Below are 20,402 nucleotides of genomic sequence, written 5' to 3' on the forward strand. Positions count from 1 at the left end.
CATACGCAAAGGATTTAACTGGCTTTCTTTTTCTGTTAGCTTTTTTATTTTAGTTAAATCTTCCATAGAAGTAAAGAGTATCCTTGCTATGTACATGTCATGTTTTTGTTTTTGGAAAATGAAGCAACTTCATTTCTTCCAAGCTTCATTTCATTTCGGCCTGTTCCATGTTACTTTGTGTGACTAGCATAATATCAGTATTGTTACCTTCCTTCATCCTAAGCATATTTACCCCTGTTGCAGTACATCCCTTGCTGTGAGCTAGTCTTTATATCCTTAGGATGCTTAGAGTGGAAATTGCTACGGGTATAGGAATGTCAGAATGTCAAACCAGTGTGTTCAAGGCAACAGCATACCAAAGAATTTAGACTAACCATCCTATAACATAGGAATGTTTCTGTAGGGTTTGAGACTACTGAAATAATGTGTTGGATCTACTATGATAATAATAGCTAACACTTGGTCTGGTATAGCACACTGTCAAGAAAAGCTGTTAACACTACATAAATCTGATGAAGATGGGACATGCAGGTGGTAGTGATCTGAAGCAAAACTGAAATTCACATACCTTCATAGAGGCATTCTGTTCACCATATTGCTATCTATTTCAGTACAGCAATAGCCTCTTAAATGGGATTTCAGCTGCTCTAATTGGATTACAATTAACTTGGTCCTGTGTTACTATAATATCATAGCAAAAGGATATTTTTCATGTTTTTATATTGCATTTTATAAAATAAGTATGCAAAGGCCGAAAGGAAAGTTGTTCAGCATTTTTCCACAGGTGATATTTGCAAAGTGAAGAAAATGCAGGAGTAATAGAGACATGCTGCCAGATTGGGATAACTGTTTTTTTATCCTACCTTATCACATTTATCCTCAATAAAATTAAAAGCAAAAAATGTTAAAACTATAATAAAAGCAGCAATAGCAAGCAGTAAACCAGCTGATAAAATCAATTAAAACATCAAAAGACAGTTAAAAGGATCTAAAACCTTATTAAAAGCCATTAAAAGCACAGAATTCGCATCCTTACAGTGGTGACACTCAATCTTCAATCACTACCCTCTAATACTTCAAAAGATGGGGCGTCTTGGAAGGGGCCTCTGCAGTAGATCTTAACTAGCAGGCAAGTTTGTGTAGGAGAAAGTGGACCTTAAGAGACTTTAAAGGCTAAGACCAGTACTTTGAGCCCTGAAACAAACTGGCAGCCAATACATCCCTTTTAATATCAACATAATATGTTCTCCATAGTTGAGTCCTAGTTTGCAATCAGGCTACCATGTTCTGTAATAGTGGGAGTTTCCAAATACTCCTCAAAGGCATGGTGGTCTATAAACATCTTTAAATGGAATTTGTGAGCTTTATTTTGGAAAGGAGACCTAAGAGATTATATAGCAAATAATTTTAAAAGAATCTGCTATTTTTGTGTTTTAAAGAAACTAGGGAATGATGCAAGAGACTCGACAGATCTCTCGGAACGGCTGGATGGAGGTGGTACAGGTGTGTTCCTCTAACATACTTAAAGAATTCTGTAAGGCTAGTAAAATGAGACCATACTAACTTGGAACTAGTGCCTGCAAGCTTGTTATTTCTGATAACTTCAGCCCTATTCATGCATTTGGCCTGAACCCGTGATGGCACCAAATATGCAGCAGCCAGGCCTACATCCATTCCTGACTTTTACTCGTTCAGTGCGAAGGACTAAAGAGGGACCCTGAGTAAGTTCAGCTTAATGCACTTAGAAGCCTCCCAGTGATCCGGAACCCTGCATTATCAGGGTTGCCAATCGTGGGGAGACTTAGCGGAACAATCACCCTTCAGCTGAATTTATTTATGTTTTCATTTATTTATTATTAATTTTTATATACTTCCTTTTCTGTTGTGTACAACAATTAAACAATAAAACCTAAAAACAATAAAAACATTTAAAACTACGCATTTGAATAGGCTAAATTGCATCTTTACACACTTTCTAAATGCCAACAGAGCGGGGGTGGGGAATCATAATTCTTATGGGAGTGCATTCCATAATTTGGGGGCAACACATGAGAAAGTTCATGGCACAAGGTTCTCCGCACCCTCAAAAGGGCCTCTCCTGCAGATCTGAATACTCAGACAGGTTCATAGCGAAACAGGCAGTCAAAGGAGTGGAGCTTAAATAACACACAGGGACATGGGATGCACATTCACTGGTGGTCCCCTGTAAACTTTGTGCCTGAATAAAGCTGTTGAGACATGTACAATAATGCTTACAGGAAATATTCTTTTTGTTAATGTACTTGATTGTATAAAGCTCAGAGTCTATATGTCTGTAATCACACCACCAATCATGGAAATCATTGGTTGCTGTTCATACCCGGAACAGATAAGTCCTGGTGCCAAGTTCAGGTAGATCTTTGCTAGGAGCTTTTTCACTTTTAGGATTCACCCATTTGTAGGATGCCTAATTCTCCTTCCTGCATGGCCAGCTCTTCACCAGGAAGGGATTCCAGTCCACTTTGGGCCAAAAGATAGAGTCTAATTGCTTTAGGGTTCTACCTGGTTTGCCTGTTCTAAGCAGCAAAGTGGTAATGTAATATCCCTTTTAAGGAAGCATCCAGGGGTCCATTAAACCTCACCAGAAAAACTGGTACCAAGGCAGAAGAAAATATTTGATATTGTCTAGCAGCCCCCTTGAGAGTTCCTTAACCTACTGCATACAAGCTATAATCAAGGAAACAAATTCTTCCTCTCTGTTTTCATCAAAGTGTCCCAAACATCTGTTCCAGGTAGTAGTACAGGCTATGATCCCTAAAATCTTTCCCTCAAACCATTTTGTACAGAATGAAAATCCCTCTGTCTAAGGTGCTTCTCTGTGGAAAGGGGACCACATCCAATTATCCCCACTCTTCTATGTTTTAAAAGAATCAACCTGTGCTCCTTTGAGAAGTCATCCATGCCTCCTCTGTCCTACTGGAGGAACTCATGCCCAGTGCCTCCAAGGCACTTTCCAGAAATCAGGGCTGTGAAATGTAGGTCCAAGCATTCCAAGAATCAGGGTACAGGTTCTCCTTTTAATGCTATGATAGGGCTGTATCCGATCCTGCTGCTCCAGTTATACAATTGACATAGCACTACCATAAGAGACCTCTAGTGTATGCTAGTGCAACAGGCTTTTGAGGAATCTCATTGTGCCAGTGTATGCTCTTCGCATTGCACTAGAGGCCACTTACACTAGTGCTATGTAAATGGTGAAGTGGCAGCATAAGATACTGCCCATTGAGAAGGATAATGAACTGGCTGTCTCATTGGACTTGCTTGTCAAAGGGCACATGGGAGAAAGTAGCATTTCTTATTGGCACTCCACATATGTTCCTCTGTATCTATCAGTTTTTCTCTGCAACTATGGAGACGAGAGACTTTTAATTAAATCTGTAGCACCCTTGTTCTCAGTGTTTGCTGGGTCATTTTTTGTTTCAGTAACCAAACTTCATCACTCCTCTCCAGAGAATCGAATTGCCCTGAGTAAGGGTGACTCCATCACAGTCTCACCAGAAAAAAATTCAAAAACTGAACCAAAGACAGAAACTGGGGCAAGGACACGAAGTTCTTCCAGCACACCTACCAGTCCAAAGCCTCCCCTTCAGTCAATAAAGCCCAGCCTAGCAGGCCGGCCAACAGTTCCTCAAAAGCCACGGTCTGCCTCTCGGACTGGTGAGAAACCTTTTAAAATGACAGTAGTGTTAAAACAGTGGCTTATGTGTGACAAGTTAATTGTTAAATCCTGAATAGATTTTTTTTAAGTGACTGGTTTGTTTTGTTCAGTGTTATTTTTTTAATTGTTCTTCCCTGCTAATCCTAACTGATCTCTTAAATGCTAGAAATAGGATTTTAATGGTAAATTATGAGAGAGAATGAGATTTCCCTAAACACTATACTAATTAGTAACTTTTCATTATGCTACTGCCTAAAGGTCCCCAAGATTACTAAATTTCTCTTGTGTCTGATTTAAACAAGCTCCCTGCCACCCCATGACAACAGAGAAGGAGAGAAGCCATTAAGCAGGACTCAACAACCTGGTACCCTCCAGATATTGTGGACTACAACTCCCATAAGGCCGAGTCAGCATGGCCAATGGTCAGAGATTATGGAAATTGTAGCCTAAAATATATGGAGGATACCATGTTGCCTACCACCTTCCATATAGCATGATGACAGGTAAAGAAAGGCAGGTGAGCAGAACAGTGGATGGGTGGCCATCCGAATAGTATTATCAAGGCTGATATTAAATGCCTTTGCATGGTTGGTTAGTTGGTTGGTTATGTAGGCGATTTTCCTGGAAGCTGTACGACTGGAAATAGAATTTGTCTGTCTTTGTGTTTCCACAGAGGACATCCCAGAGTCTCCACCTGGTCCAGGTTCCCCTAAAATCGCTCTGCTTCCACCTGTTTTGAAGAGAGTTCCTTCTGATAAAGAAAAAGATAGTCAAAGCAGCTCCCAGCCTGCTGTCAGATCTTTTTCACATGAAGGTAAAAACGCTAATATATTTTCCTGATTATTTTTTTCTGGTGTAAATGTTTATTACCGTATTTCTTCAATTCTAAGACACACTTTTCCCCCCATATAAACATCTCTAAAAACGGGGTGCGTCTTAGAATCGCGGGTGCGATTATTCTTAGAATCAAAGCTTTTTTTCTGTTGGTGGTACTGAAATAAGTGTGCGTTTTACAATCGATGGCATCTTACAATCGAAGAAATACGGTATTATTACATGTATACCCCACCTTTTTTCTTCTTGTGATGAACCCAATGTGGCTTACATAGTCGTCCTCCTCTCCATGTTATCCTCACAACAACCCTCTTAGATAGGCTGATAGTCAGTAACTGGCCCCAAATTACCCAGTGAAGTTCATGGACGAATGGGGACTAGAACCCAGATCACCTGAGTCCCAGTCCAATGTTCTAGCCACTATACCACACCGGCTCATACCAGTTTCTAATTTTTGTGAACCACCCAGAGAACTTTGGCTGTTGGGCAGTATAGAAATGCAATCAATCATCAATAATCATGTTTCCAATTTTTTTATGGTAGGAGTTGTTTCTGCTCTCTGCCGCTTTTTAAATGTGCTGAACAAAAGAACTGCCAGGAAAAAAATAAAACTTTGTATTTTACTTATTCAATGCTGATATAAATGGGCCTTGTATTACCTAATTGCAGTATATTGCAGGTCAGCAATCAAATTTTAAATCTGATTTTTAGTTTGTAAAATACATAGGTTTTCAATCCTTTTCTTCATTTCACTCAAGCATCTTAATCTTCTATTTAGCTTTTGCATGAATATGTTCCCATATTAATAATGACAACTAAAGTGAAATTATCATTTTGGTTGATGCTGAATAATGAGATGTACTCAGCTATCAAATATGGAGCAATTTCTTTCTGTAATTTGTTGAGAATATGAGTATGTAAGCCATCAAAGCTTTGAAGGGAGCAAGAACAATTTCAATTATTGTCTTAAGAAAAGATTGTTAATTCTTGGTTTAACTGTTCATTTGTGCACATCACATAATATCCTTGCTGTGGCAATAATTTTGCTCTAAATCGCAGGAGCACAAGCTCCTGCTTATACTTACCCACCTTTTGTCTATGATGAAATGAGTTTGACAGTGTGTGCAGCGTAAGAGGATTTTAGTTTCAGTCCATTTATCTTTGTAGGTGATAAATTCTCTGTACAGCTGTGATGGCTTGATCTTAACTTAGCTTCTTCTTAAGGCTTGTTGTAAGAAACGGCTATACAACTGACTTTTATTTGATTAAAACTGCCAACATCTTGCCTTCACCAGGATTCTAATCTAATATTTATTGATTTTGTTGTTTATTCGTTCAGTCGTTTCCGACTCTTCGTGACTTCATGGACCAGCCCACACCAGAGCTTTCTGTCGGCTGTCGCCACCCCTAGCTCTCCCAAGGTCAAGTCTGTCACCTCCATCCATCTTGCCCTTGGTCGGCCCCTCTTCCTTTTGCCTTCCACTTTCCCTAGCATCAGCCTCTTCTCCAGGGTATCCTGTCTTCTCATTATGTGGCCAAAGTACTTCAGTTTTGCCTTTAATACCATTCCCTCAAGTGAGCAGTCTGGCTTTATTTCCCGGAGTATGGACTGGTTTGATCTTCTTGCAGTCCAAGGCACTCTCAGAATTTTCCTCCAACACCACAGTTCAAAAGCATCTATCTTCCTTCGCTCAGCTTTCCTTATGGTCCAGCTCTCGCAGCCGTAGGTTATTTATTTATTTATTTATTTATTACATTTCTATACCGCCCAATAGCCGGAGCTCTCTGGGCGGTTCACAAAAATTATAACCATTCAAAGTATAAAACAACAGTATAAAACCATAATATAAAATACAATATAAAACCTCAACCAGATAAAAACAGCAGCAATGCAAAATTACAAATTTAAAACCATGTTATTTAAAATTTATAGATTGTTAAAATGTTGGGAGAATAAAAAGGTCTTCACCTGGCGTCTAAAAGCATATAATGTAGGTGCCAAGCGAACCTCCTTAGGGTTACTACGGGGAATACCATTGCTTTAACTATGCGGACCTTTGTTGTCAGTGTGGTGTCTCTGCTCTTAACTATTTTATCAAGATTTGTCATTGCTCTCCTCCCAAGAAGTAAATGTCTTCTGATTTCCTGGCTGCAGTCAGCATCTGCAGTAATCTTTGCGCCCAGAAATACAAAGTCTGTCACTGCCTCCACGTTTTCTCCCTCTATTTGCCAGTTATCAATCAAGCTGGTTGCCATAATCTTGGTTTTTTTGAGGTTTAACTGCCACCCAGCTTTTGCACTTTCTTCTTTCACCTTTGTCATAATTGATAGGCTCATTTATTATAAACGCTATGATGTCTTCAATATATGAAGCCCTGCTATATGATTGGTCTAAATTATCATACTTCTGTCACCTTTCGTTGGTTTCAAGTTAGGCCAGATCTACACCTTGTGTCAAATTATTATGATCACATCAAGGTAACGCTATATCCCTCTTGCACATTTATATCTTGTAGGACATACAATGACATTTGTTGCGGTATGTTGTGGAATAAAAGGCAGGAAATAACACTAGGAAAGCAATACATGGAATATGTAATGTGCGCTAATAGTTATCAGTGAACTTCAATACCGTTATAAAACAGTGGTGTAGATCTAGTCTTAGGCTGTTTCTACACCTGCCTTTTTCCCCAGGATCATTCCTGTGCATCCAAATGACACACAGGGGATCCTGGGAGCAGGCAGAGACAATCCCTCCATTTTCCTGGGATAATCTATTCCTTAGGTGTAGAAAGGGTCTTAGTTTCTCCCCCAACCCCTCATCACATACACATGCACGCACACAAATGAGATTATTGCTGTTACCTAGCATGGACAAGCTGAACATGGATCCTTTTACCACACCTAACATAACAGTGCCCATCATTTGCGTGAGACTGGCACCAGTTCTATACTTCAAAAAAATTTTTTAATGGTCGTTGCTATTAGAACTGGCTATTCCAGCTATGAACAGCCCAGGATTATATATGAAACCCTTTGGGTTTGGATCAGCAACTTCTGTTGTAAACAGCTAGTGTTCAGAATTCAGGATGCAAACTTTTGAGATGCATAGAATTTTCAGGATGATATTCAAGAAAAGATCAAATGAATCAATAGATCTTCCTGGTCTGCAGGGAGTGCCTGATGATCCAAGCATGTTTTCCCAGCTTGAATGTTCTATCTTTTGATACAGGTGCAAAGAGAAGTCCAGGACACCAGGCTTATGACTCCCAGGAGCAAAAGCAGAGGTCTTTAAGTAAAGATGGCCAGCAAGGAAGCAAGTCCAGTGATTCTGGAGAAGAAGCAGATAAAGATTTTATTTTTGTTTAATTGGTTGGTCATGTGCTTGGCAGTGCAAGGTCTTTTGTAATAATAAGGGTATAGCTATCAACTGCCCTTCTCTTTCATCAGCTGTTTTTATAGAAAAGCATTTTAAGGTTTAAAAAAAGGCAATGATTGCACTGTTAATCACATTTCATGAATTTGGTTCTCTAATTTTTCTGACTTGTACGATTTCAGACATTCCTTTTCATGCCTTTACTAAAGCCAGCAACTATTCCAAATCTTCTACTTGAATTTCTCTGAAGCAGCTACAAAAATAATGCCTTGCATTGGGGCTTTGGAAGAAAAGAAAAAAAACCCAAGCAAATGAACTGGACATTTCCTTACACTAACTCACACTGTACAGCAGGAGAGGTGTTGTACTGCTGAATGTAAATGTGTCAAACTTGCACGCAACTTACTTTATAAATATATTCTTGCTGAATGCAATTGCACATTGTAATTATATCAACAGAGCACACTAATAAAAAGAATTTGTATAAATAATATATATTAGATGCTTGGATATGATTTTTATGTTCTTCTTTTGGGAGGCTTTTTCCTTGTTTGTTGTACTGTATATAAGATCACAATCTCTTACATTTGTGTACTGTTCTAAAGCACAACAAAGAAAACCGAATTACTAACACCTTGCTATGCTTCCACTTCCATAAGTAAATGTATGTTGTTGATTGGAATGAGGGAAATGGACATTTTATTAATATTGGTATTTCCTAGAGGCCATTTTAGGGTCTGTCTGCATCTTCTCTAACTTTTGACATGTACTTCTAAAAGAAAAGTAGTTTCTTGTCTGTAAAAGCAATTCTGCATTTTTTTCTTTGCATATTTCATAGGCATCTCCTTGCAATACAAGCTGAAGGAATTTTATTCATAATGTATATTTGTACCAATAAAATGATTTTACAACTGGAATAGAAATGTCTAATCTTTAAGATATATTCTCATGCTGCCTTTGAATATAATTTTTAAATCTATAGTTTCCTACTCAAGCACATAAAAGAGGGAGAGAGAAAGGGCAGTATCCAACACTGCCAATCCACTTACGCTTCTGATGTGCCCCTAACATAAGTGACCTCTAGTGGCACACTAATAGTGTAAGGTGGTGCAAAACGTTTTCCAGGGAAACCCATTGGGTCAGCTTATGCTATTGGCATAACTGCTAGAGGTAAGGTCACTTATGCTAGCAGTACATCAATAGTATAAGCAGAGCAGATACTGCCCAAGATTTTGAAATTGTTTCAGAACATTTTTATACATAACTCACTGTTATTCCTGGTCCCTCTCTGTAGTATCATAGCAACCGAGCCGCCCCTCACCATGGTGCCCCGGTGCCATCGCCAGCTGCTGCTGCTGCTTGGCCTCCTCACTGCCCTTGGCCTCCCACTGCTGCAGTGGCTGCTCAGCCTTGCAGCCGCCCCCCATTCTCCACCATGGGCTCCTTCAGACTGGTGATGACATCATTGGCATGTGGCCGGAAGCACAGACCCCGTTGCCTTGGTGACAGATGAAGGGGCACCGCAGGTGGCCATTTTCAAATGCTGTGCCGCTGCAGCCAACGAGGTGTTTTTGGGCATGCACAGAGTGCCTCCACTCCCTCCCTCACTCCCTCTTAAGAGCCAAGGCTGCGTGCCATGCTTCCCCCTTCGAGTTGGAGGCAGATTCTGAGAAAACAGCAATATCAGGACTGGGTGCCTTTGATTTGGAATTGGGTTGACTGCGTGAGACCTACCTTAGGAGACAGGCTTGTGAAAGGCATGCAGCGCCCACCTGGCTGCACACTCACAATGACCACCAAAGCCTGGTAAGTCTGCCCTCCCCCCCAAGGCAAGCTGGGAGTTGTAGGAGAAGCCTGTTGTTGTTTTTAATAATTTCTTTTAAAAAAATACTTAAACCCCCAAAATTTGGGTTTTTCTGGTACATTGTACACAAAGACCTATCAGTGTGCCAAATTTCAAGCTTATACCTCATGTGGACGTGGATAAACATTTCCAGACATAATAAACATACTTTCATCTTTATAGGTAGTGACAAAAGAGATACGTTAATGTGGACCCCCCCACACAAATGTATTTTCTTAAAGGTCAGCTGTTACTTACTAGTATATATTACTATAATATACTGCTTTTGTACACCAACCTCATTCATTTCAGTGAGACACATGCAGGAATAGAACTTGGTGGATTACACTCCTGATTTTCATTATTTGCACCTAAGTCACATTGAAATCAATAGAAATTTTTATTTGTTCTTTTAGTTCCACGGATTCCAGTGAGGCTTAGAGACATGTCACATTTTGGCATAGTAACTGCTGCCCATGCCAGAATCTCATAGCAAAATCATTGAACTGCATGGATCAGCTTTCTGCATGCCACTGTGCGCTCTCAGTGGTGCTGCGAATGCAGTTGGCAGTGACATGTGGTTTACTGATATCTGGAATGTGCAGATGTTACCATACTACAAGTAGTTATGTCAGTCAGCAAATCTGCATAAAATCAGCATATGCTAATTTATATCTATATTTGCAAATTTAGAAATAATTATGGGGATTTATTTACATTTCACAGGAGGCAAAGCCAACCAATAATTTCTCATTCAAATAATCTCAAATGAAACAAATTCTTCATTTAATTTACATCCTGCTCCATTCATCCCAAACCAACAGAAAAATATTTTCCTAAGCTTTATTGCCATGTAGGGGAAGATATTTTATGGGCCATTGTAGCAAGTGGGGAGGACAGAATTATCTGATAATTAGGCATAGAAAAATCCCTTCCATTAGCATCACTGGACACTCAGGACTCTAAAAGATGTCCAGGGTTCTGTTAAATAGATTTGGGCCCAGATCCCCAAGTGCCCAGGCCTAGCAGTGCCCCTGATAATTATGTAATGTGCTGTAGAGATTTATTTATTTATTTATTTATTTATTTATTACATTTTTATACCGCCCAATAGCCGAAGCTCTCTGGGCGGTTCACAAAAATTAAAACCACAGTAAAACACCCAACAGTTTAAAACACAATTACGAAATACAGTATAAAAAGCGCAACCAGGATAAAACCACACAGCAAAGTTGATATAGGATTAAAATACAGAGTTAAAACAGTAAAATTTAAATTTAAGTTAAAATTAAGTGTTAAAATACTGAGTGAATAAAAAGGTCTTCAGCTGGCGACGAAAGCAGTACAGTGCAGTGTAGGCGCCAAGCGGACCTTTCTGGGGAGCTCGTTCCACAACCGGGGTGCCACAGCGGAGATCTGGCCATGTCCTCTGTTCTATTAGAATAAAATTCTATTTTTAGTATTTGCATTCTTCTCAGCTTTGCTTTTTCAGCCACTAGTCTTGAGACTCTTAACAAGATATCTGTTTCATTTATTGTTGTCTTGGTGTGTGTGTTTTTCCACACCTTTCTGTTACACACACACACACACACACCACAAAATTACTTGAAAACAATAATTGAATATTGGGTACTGCTTACATTTTAGACTAGCAAGTACCTCTAATATTGGGGGCTGTCCATTTAATCTATATCAGAGCTGTCTAATGTGATATAATTTTATCAAATATCTTAATGTGTCATATCCATCACTAATCATCTTGATCATTCCTTAGGACTATTTTAGCATTTCAAATGTTAACTTTAAGCACCTTTGAAATACTTTCCCCCAGTATGAAGTATACCCTGACAACTTCTTCTAATGTAAATTGAGATTGTGTTTGACAGGCAGAGCAATCCTATGGTACCTGGGATCCTAGGATGATGCAAATTCCCCACCCCGTATGTCTTTTGGGGAGGGAAAACCTGAAAAGGGATTCAAGAGACCCATCTAACTGAAAAATACATGATAAGGTGGAGCAGGAAGTGTTTTCATTCCATTGTTCCATCCATTGTAGGGCTTTGGAAAGATCGAGGGACATTTAAAGAGTGGCAATCAGGTTGAATTGCGCTCTGATTGTTGTACCCATCTTTTAAAGTGGTTGAATCCTTCTAGTTAGCCCTCTTTCATGGAAACCTCTTTGCTCCTCTTTTTAAAAGGAATTGCTTTACAATGTTATAACATAATCTAATTAAGCCTATATATGCCCACACAACAAAAACAACTCATATTCACAGCCAGAAGTCAGTTCCATGTTTTATTTGCACTTGCCAGCACCACTTACTTTAAACTTAAAAGCACTATGCTTCTTTAAAAGTATGGGTGGTTGCAGTGGAAACTTCCAAGAAGTGTGCTGCACAGGTGGGTCTCAGCATGTAAATTTAGCTTTTTTGGATTGTTGTCAAATAAAGGAATCCATATACAAATTAAACTAGATTAATACTTTCTAGTAAACTGGCAGCAAAAGGCTCCTGTGCTGATAAATTAATTCACACCATATAAATCCTTCAGTTTCAATCCTCATCTGTGCAGGCCACTGTAGCCCTATACAATCTGAATGCCATATGTATTTATTATTGCATTTAAATCCTCATCTAAATTTTCCTCCTGCAAGGAATCCAAGGCAGCTTCTCTCCATTTTATCCTCACAACAACCCTGTGAGGTAGGTTAGCCTTGAGAGTCAGTGACTGGCCCAAAGTCACCCAGTGAGATTCGTGATCAAGTGGGGATTAGAATCCATATCATCTTTTAGCCCAACACTCTATCCACTACACCACACTGGCTTTGATGAATTTGATTGTATAAGGTCATATGCTTTTAGTAAAGATGATAGGAAATTTACATATAATATGTATTTGCTCCTAGGGTAGCCTTTCCCTCTGAATTTAGAGGATCCATGCTTAGCTTCTCTCTCACTTTGTAAAATATAAAGTAAACAAGTAATCCAAGCAAGTGAAAAACTTGATGAATCCCTGCAACAAAGTAATTCAACACATACGAGAAATGCACTGAACAACTATGCCATTGCTTCAACAATGCCAAGGCCATTTTTATTAATATAAGGATAAATCAGACCAAGTGAACTAGTGATTAGCCACTGCAAATCTTCATCTTTCTTTAGAAGAATCATTTGGGTAATGTCATCTTAGGGGGGTTGTCTTTAATCATATCTGATGAGCAAATCAAACTGACCCTGGACTCTCCACCTTTTGAGTCATTTTTCTTCTTCCAGTAAGATGAGGTGAACAGAGCCAGAGAAGGATAAAAGCTATCTTAGAAGAATTGTTAGTTTAATTAGATTGACAAAAACCAGGAAGGGGAAGGGAGGAACTGCTATCTGGGCAAATCCAATTTGCTTGAACTGAGCAAAGTTAACCTTTTCTAATTTCTGCTGAAAGACACCGTGAAAACAATAAAAATGAAGTGAGTCTATTCTTCCTATTTCCCATCGATTCTGTTCTCCAAAACACTGTGGAAGTAAATACAATTTTCAATATTGATTAAAGAGCTGGAGGTTGGGAAAAGGGCAGCTACACATGTTCTGTCTCACTAGATATGATTATCTATCAGTGTTCATAGACTAAAGGAGAATTCCCACATTCAGTTACTATGAATGTTGGCACCTTTTTAGTACCATCTTGCTAATTTTGAAAATAAAAACATTAGGGGGTAGTTGCCAATTCTTTGATCAAGGCCATCAGAGTTTATTTATTTATTTATTTATTAAATTTATATACCACCCCATAGCTGAAGCGGTTTACAAAATGGGACAGGTAGGGACAGCTTACCATTATCACTGGTAGACTGCAGCTGAGCATAGATTCCCATTCTTCCCTCCTTTCTCCACCCCCACCCCCACCCCACAACAAAAGAGAGTGCTGGGTTTGCACAACGCACTAACCCACAATCAGTGGTTGAATTAGGGTTGTTGTCCAACAGTGGATTAGCATGTTGTCTGAACCCAGAACATTTTCCACAGGGTAGCTTGTTAACCATGTAGTGTGGCTTATTTTTCTCAAACAAGCCATCTTGACAACCCATGGTTTGTTGTTGAGTTGTTCAGGGTGGCTAACAAGCCATAGTGCATGGTTAACTACTCTGCCTCTCTTTGCTTCTCCAGGTCAGCAACCCACCCCTCCTGGCATTCTACCCTCATAACCGTTTTTTGTTATGATTGCTGTTATAGGGTTTGTTTACTTGTTCGTTTGTTTTAATTTAAGTTACTTACTGTGAGTAAGGAAGGGAAGAGTTTACAGCCCTGGCTTCCTCGCCCTGCTGCTAAACTCGCCCAGTTGCTTAACTCGTGTATGTCCTATGCTTTGTCACTGGGGCTCCTCGTGCTCAGAGCACTGCGCAATACATCACAACAGACAGACACCAGTTTGAAAACTGTAGAAGAGGCAAGCAATGGTGTTAGCTCTTGGAATTCACAGTTTGGGGGCAGCGCTCCATTCGTGGTTTAATGGCTTTGTATATTTTCAGCAACTACAGAGTGGCATCTAGCAGCAACTAGAGACCATGTATGCCAAGAGGGCTCACCTGCAGTGCCCCCAAAGGGGAGCAAATAGCCTGTTTCCCCACATTTTTAGTGTGTGTGTGTGTGTGTGTGTGTGTGTGTGTGTATAGACACTTCAGTACTGTTGCTTGTAGTGTGGCTGCTCTTGACTGTTTTTTCTTCATTGCCTTACAGAGATGGAATGGCAGCTTTCATTTCCTCTCATATGAGGAAGCAGATCACTCTTCCCTTTATGGGGTCGACAAATGGCAACACTAAGACCTTGCAGTTCAGGTATGATGAAGAAACTGAGGACAGAGGGCAGTTCCATGTCTCTCTCCTCTCCTCAGCAAGCAGTTTCCTCTTCCAAGGCCCTGGGTTGGAGCGTGACAGCTGAAAGCAGTACTGGAGCCTCTCAGCTCAGCGGAGGGCAAGAGCAGCTTTTTCTCTTTCTACTGAGCAAGCAGCTTCCCCCTTCCCTACCCTTTATGAGATCCAGGGTTGGTTGGAGTGTGACAAGGTATAAACGCCATCAGCAGTTCAGACAAGAACGACATGGAGAAGGGTTGTAGTTGTGTGTCTCCCTCCTCTCCTGTGGAAGCAGCTCCCCCTTTCCCCTTGTGAGGAGCAGTACTGGAGTCTGACAAGCACCAGACGAAAGCTAGAACGGAGGCCTAGCTGTATTCAAAACAACAGGAGAGGGTGGAACCTCCCTGAGATTACTTTGGCCATTTGGAGGGGATTTTTACTCACTGGATGCATTGAAGCGACTTGCTTTATGCAAGCCTGCTGCTGTTGGAGGACATTGTACCTCTGTAACTAGTAAGGTTATAGTGGGCAGCCCTGGATTAACCTGTAAGCAATATAAACACGTGCTTAGGGCACCAAGGGAAGGGGGGCACTACAGAGTACCGTTACTATAACTGTAGCCATCTAATTTTAAGGAATTCCAGATAAAAAATAGTTTAATGTCCTGCCTGGGTGAGGAGGTGGTGGCCCCTTCCAGCTGGGCAGAAAGAGTAGAGCCTCTCTGTGGGGTGGGGTGAAGAATGGAAGGAATGGCTGTGTGGAAGTATGTGTGAGCATTGATGGATATGTGTGTTGGGGGTGGTGGTGCATAGATGCATGTGTGTATCCAAATAGTTGCATGCAGAGTGTATGGATGTGGAGAGGGTGTGAATGGATACATGGGTGGGGAGAATCTAGCAAGAAATTTTCTTTCTGACAAGAAAATGTGGCCTGCAGCAATAAAAAGGTTGCCCACTCCTAATATGACCCATAATTGAGAGCCTTGGCAATTGGGCGGTATAGAAATATAAATAAATAAGTAAATAAATAAATGTTAAGGACTCTAGTGGTGGAGTCACAGAAGCCCCACTGGCCTCCATCCAGCCCCTTCCCAGACTAGTTAATGGTTCTTAATGTTTACATAGGGTTCCCCCCCCCTACATGATCAAAGGACGTCATAGACATTGACAGTAATCCTTACCACAACTGAAGCAGCATTATCCCTTTATTTCAGATTGGGTGGCTGAGGCTCAGAGATAATTACTGCCCTAAGGCCAACTGGATGAAATGAGATATGAACCAGGGACTTCCTGGTTTTCAGCTCTTTCTGGTAACAGCTACTCCAAACCAGCTTTCAGGGCCACATCTGGGAGCTGATACTACTAATGAGATTATTTTTCATGGGAGGGATGTGGTCTAGCAGCTCTCAATCTGCGCCCAAAATGTACAGCCTGGAGGTGAAGGTGTATTGCAAGAAAATGTTGATCACAAGATATGCCAACTGACAGCTGATATTGCAGCTGTTCAATAAATAAGGGTATATTTTAGGGTGTTAATTTTTCTGAAGCACCCAGCAAGGTTTAACTATTGGGTGGTATAGAAATGGAATGAATGAATGGAGTAACACTGGCTTTAATAGGCTCTCTGCCTGAAGTCAATATACCTTCCATTGGAGCATTACAGAAGTTTGTCAGTAGTAGGGTGACCATATGAAAAGGAGGACAGGGCTCCTGTATCTTTAACAGTTGTATAAAAAAGAGAATTTCAGGAGGTGTCATTTGAATGCCTGCAGCCCCTCGTGAAATTCCCTCTTCATCACAGCAGTTAAAGCTGTAGGAGTCCTGTCCTCTTTTGTAGAGTGACCAGATACAAAAAGGGCAGGGCTCTTGCAGCTTTAACTGTTGTGATGAAGAGGGCACTTCACCAGGTGCTGCATGCATGTAAATGACACCTGCTGAAATTCCTATTTCAAAACAACTGTTCAAAATGTCCTTTTCACATGGTCACCCTAGTCAGTAGGATTGGTATTCTGAATATTAGTAAAAGCCATATTGAGACATATGGGGCATGGTTGCATCCAACTGCATCAAGCCCCACCCACCACCCCATTGTCATCTGCAACCTGTGCCCCTCCCAACTGGGAGGGTGAGGGGTGCTCTGGGGCCTGTGCCCCAGTATCTCCATTGACAAGTCAGAGATAACCGGGAGGACTTGGGTGGTGGGGGACTGAGCCAGCATTGAGAGGAGCAGCCACCCACCGGGAGCAGCCACCAGAACTGATGTATTTCTATTTAAATTATAATAATTCATTCTAAATTTGCATCTATTGTTTATTCGCATAGTATCCTGATAGTTTTGCAGTCATTTAAATACTTAATTCAATATTTCTAGCAACTTCTTACAGCTGGTAGGTTTGAAGAAAGCTCATTGAAACCTGTAACAGCTTTTGACAATTTCAGGGGAGGGGGGAGCCAGATATCCATTTGCAAAACAACCATTTTCTTCTGCAAGCATATGCAAAGTGGTTTAGCAACTGCTGTCACTTTTGTTAACACATTCAGTAGTGTATAAGAATTCTAGCTTGTTTGTAGTGTTACTTTATAATAACGAAGACAAAATACATCATTAACAGTGAAAAACAGATGCAGACAATTTAATTAGTTCTATTCATTTTCTCTCATAATATTATATTTTGCTTTCCATCCAGTTAAATGCACTTTTCAGACCTTTACATTTAACAAAGAATATACTAAATGTAGACTATCTTTTGTGTTTCATACTGTACATTAGACTCAATTTGCACTTGGATGCCCAAATGAGGAGAGACTCTAAAAAGTGTGTCTCCTGCTTTGAAATTTATACCTCTCAACACTAGGTATGCTGAGACACCCAAAGCAAGGCCAGAATGGAAGATGATCAAATGGGTTTTACCATCAAATTGCTGCCCTCCCACCTTGCGATTAAAATGAGAAGCTAGGTGTGAGTATGACAAACCCCTATTTCTGATATAGCTCCACAGTGCCCCCTAGAGCATCTGATCTGCTGCAAAACCTGGATAGTTTTATCAAGCCGTAAGCTTTATCCCACCTACACTTTTGTTCTGGTTCTCCTTCAAATTATCCCACTTCGGTTATAAAGCGTTTACATAGCGTATGACAGCTTACAAACTTATACCTCTGCTGTAGTGCATTGCTGTGATCCATTGAGGTTCACTCACACACCTTGTTGTTTTCGCCATCGTTTCCGCCCTTTGATCTCCTTTGTACCACCCCCTACAGTTCATTGGTTGGTGGTAGTTGGACACCGCGCCCTCCCTACCTACGTTTTTATTACCTGTTGCCTAGGCTACAGCCATTCCCCTAACCCTACCTGGAGTCACCCTCCCTCCATGGCTCCTCCTTAGGAAAAGCTCCTGGGTGCGGAAAGAGGGGAAATCTTTCCAGCACCCCCCCCTCGCCGTTTCTCTCCCCCCCAAGCACAGAACAAGGGGAAGCATATCATGTTAGCAGTTGAAATAAATGGGATTTACTTTTGAGTAAAGTAAATCCCATTAAAGATGCACAGCTTTGCATGTTCAAAGGAATGGAAGTGTGGTCCTATGTTCCTTTGCACTAGCAGACTATAAGCTCCAAAGGATTTGAGAGAGGAAATTTAAAAAATCAACAGATGACCCAATCTGATTCAAATTTGGCATGCTGAAAGCCCTCCTTAAGTCCTACCACTGTGCCAATTTGAATCTCTTTATCTTTAGAACTTATGCAGATGTAAGCATTTGTTTAATTTCCATTTAAAAAATCATAAAACAACAGATGACCCAATCTGATTCAAATTCGGCATGCTGAAAGCCCTCTTTAAGACCTACCACTGTGCCAATTTGGATCTCGTTATCTTTAAAAATGACAGTGCTGCTGGCAAGGAGGGTGCATTTCCCACATTTCTTTTAAGGTGAAAATGGACGAGTTAAGATGGAGGAAACAGGAGGAGAAAGGATTTGAATTGGCAATTAAAAACACTTGCTGGAGATAAGACACACCCCTTTCTTTTGTCAGCAATTCCACCCCTTGAAAACGCGCCCACAGAACACTGGATTCAAAACGAGGGATAAAAGTACATGTTGCAGTTTGAGAGGTGTGCTTTTACACTACCAGAAGAACCAGATTTTCCACACACCAAAATATATCACTAAGAGGGGGGAACAACCACAATCACAGCAGGACATGGACTGTGACATCGGAGTACTTCGCCATGACAGCAGATTATAAGGTAGACAACATCGGAGTCCTCTGCATGCAATTCGCCGCGATGGCAGAGTATAATGCTGGTGTGATAAAGCTCCGTAACTCACTTCTTTGTTCTCCAAAACAGGAACAAAGCCTTAAACTTTTTTCTCGAATAGGCTGGACTGGTTCTAACCATCTTGTGCTTTTGAGATGGAAGTCATTGACATTAAGGTGAGTCCAAGCACTAGGTAATTTTCTGATTTGCTGGCTAGACTACTGACATAAAAAATGGAGGCTATTGTGTTATTGAACAAACCAACTATGAGGCTTTGCAAAGGGGCTGGGTTTAACTAAGCAGAGATTCTCATTAAAAAGATCCCCTCAGTCCTTCTAGAATTGTCCAGATACTCACTCTCTCTTTCTGAGAACACCCTCTCTGCAATAAACTTGACATAGGGTTTAAGACCCAAGAACAGTCAAGCAGGTAATGTGACTAGATAAGTTAGGCTGACTTTTTGACTTTTACTTTGAATTCTGTTTATGTATGTGGTTGTTGCCTCTCCATGGCCCCCTGCTCTCATTTCCCCTCTAAATAAATTATTTTTTATATAGGACACATATAGGGCTGCTGCTGCAGCTGCTACAAGCACCATAAACAGAGAGGCTTGTTGTATTTGAGGCCTTCTAACACATTCTGTTCAAGGCAATGTTCCAAGAGGAGCGGCTAATAGAAGAATGCAATAATGAGGGCTGTGAAGAAATGGTAGGAAAGAAGCATCCAAGCCCCAGCATCAAACTGGAGACCTTATTCTTGGAATCTGGCTGCCCCAATGCTAATTCAATGGGGAAAGTGAGGAAGACATGTTTCCCTAAAGAAACTCTCCTCTGCAGTAGGGCTGGAACCATCGGGACAAAAGGCAAGGTGGCCAATACTAGCAGGCAAAGCCAGAGCCAAGTACTTCTAGTTCTGTCCCCATCCTCCTCCAGTGCGATGGCATTAAGAACACCTAAGCACTGCAGTACAATTCCTTAATATCTAGCTGAACTGATAACTGAAGAATAATCTTTTACCAGGGATGGGTGTGGATGTCCCATAGCTGGTAAAGCAAAGAAAAATTTGTAGATGCCAAGAATTGCCATGGAGTCAGGCTGCCCGATCCTATGCCTTCTCCACTAGGGTGACCATATGAAAAGGAGGACAGGGCTCCTGTGCCTTTAACATTTGCATTGAAAAGGGAATTTCAGCAGGTGACATTTGTTTATATGGAGAACCTGATGAAATTCTGTCTTCATCACATCAGTTTAAGCTGCAGGTGCCCTGCCCTCTTTTAAAATTGTCACTCTAGTATAGCTCCTGCACTAGAAGTGTTGTGATGAAAAGGGAATTTCACCAGGTTCCCCATATGTACAAATGACAACTGTTGAAATTTCCTTTTCTATGCAGCTGTTAAAGACACAGGAGCCCTGACCTCCTTTTCATATGGTCACCCTATTCTCCGCCCACTGCTCTTTATTCCCTCTACCTTCCCTCATTGCTTTTATTCTCCCACTCGGAAAATTGTGGTAGGGGGAGTAATAAAAGGATTTGCTTAAGCCCATTCATTAGATG

The 20,402-nt window shown here is 40.7% G+C and overlaps 1 protein-coding gene across 2 annotated transcripts in view; it reads left to right on the forward strand.

The window, feature by feature from the left end:
- Nucleotides 1-8,801, forward strand: part of CARMIL1 (capping protein regulator and myosin 1 linker 1) — a 172,535-nt gene extending 163,734 nt beyond the window's left edge. Inside the window, exons 34-37 of one of the 2 annotated variants that reach the window (XM_063130459.1) lie at nt 1,440-1,503; nt 3,463-3,696; nt 4,371-4,511; nt 7,764-8,801. In XM_063130459.1, the coding sequence (XP_062986529.1) occupies nt 1,440-1,503; nt 3,463-3,696; nt 4,371-4,511; nt 7,764-7,900 (576 nt within the window). In that variant the 3' untranslated portion in view covers nt 7,901-8,801. The remainder of the gene's footprint in view (nt 1-1,439; nt 1,504-3,462; nt 3,697-4,370; nt 4,512-7,763) is intronic. The other variant, XM_063130460.1, reaches the window with a different exon arrangement.
- The last annotated feature ends 11,601 nt before the right edge of the window (nt 8,802-20,402 follow it).

Source organism: Elgaria multicarinata, chromosome 7 (genome assembly GCF_023053635.1).
Source record: "Elgaria multicarinata webbii isolate HBS135686 ecotype San Diego chromosome 7, rElgMul1.1.pri, whole genome shotgun sequence".
NCBI classification, from domain to species: domain Eukaryota; kingdom Metazoa; phylum Chordata; class Lepidosauria; order Squamata; family Anguidae; genus Elgaria; species Elgaria multicarinata.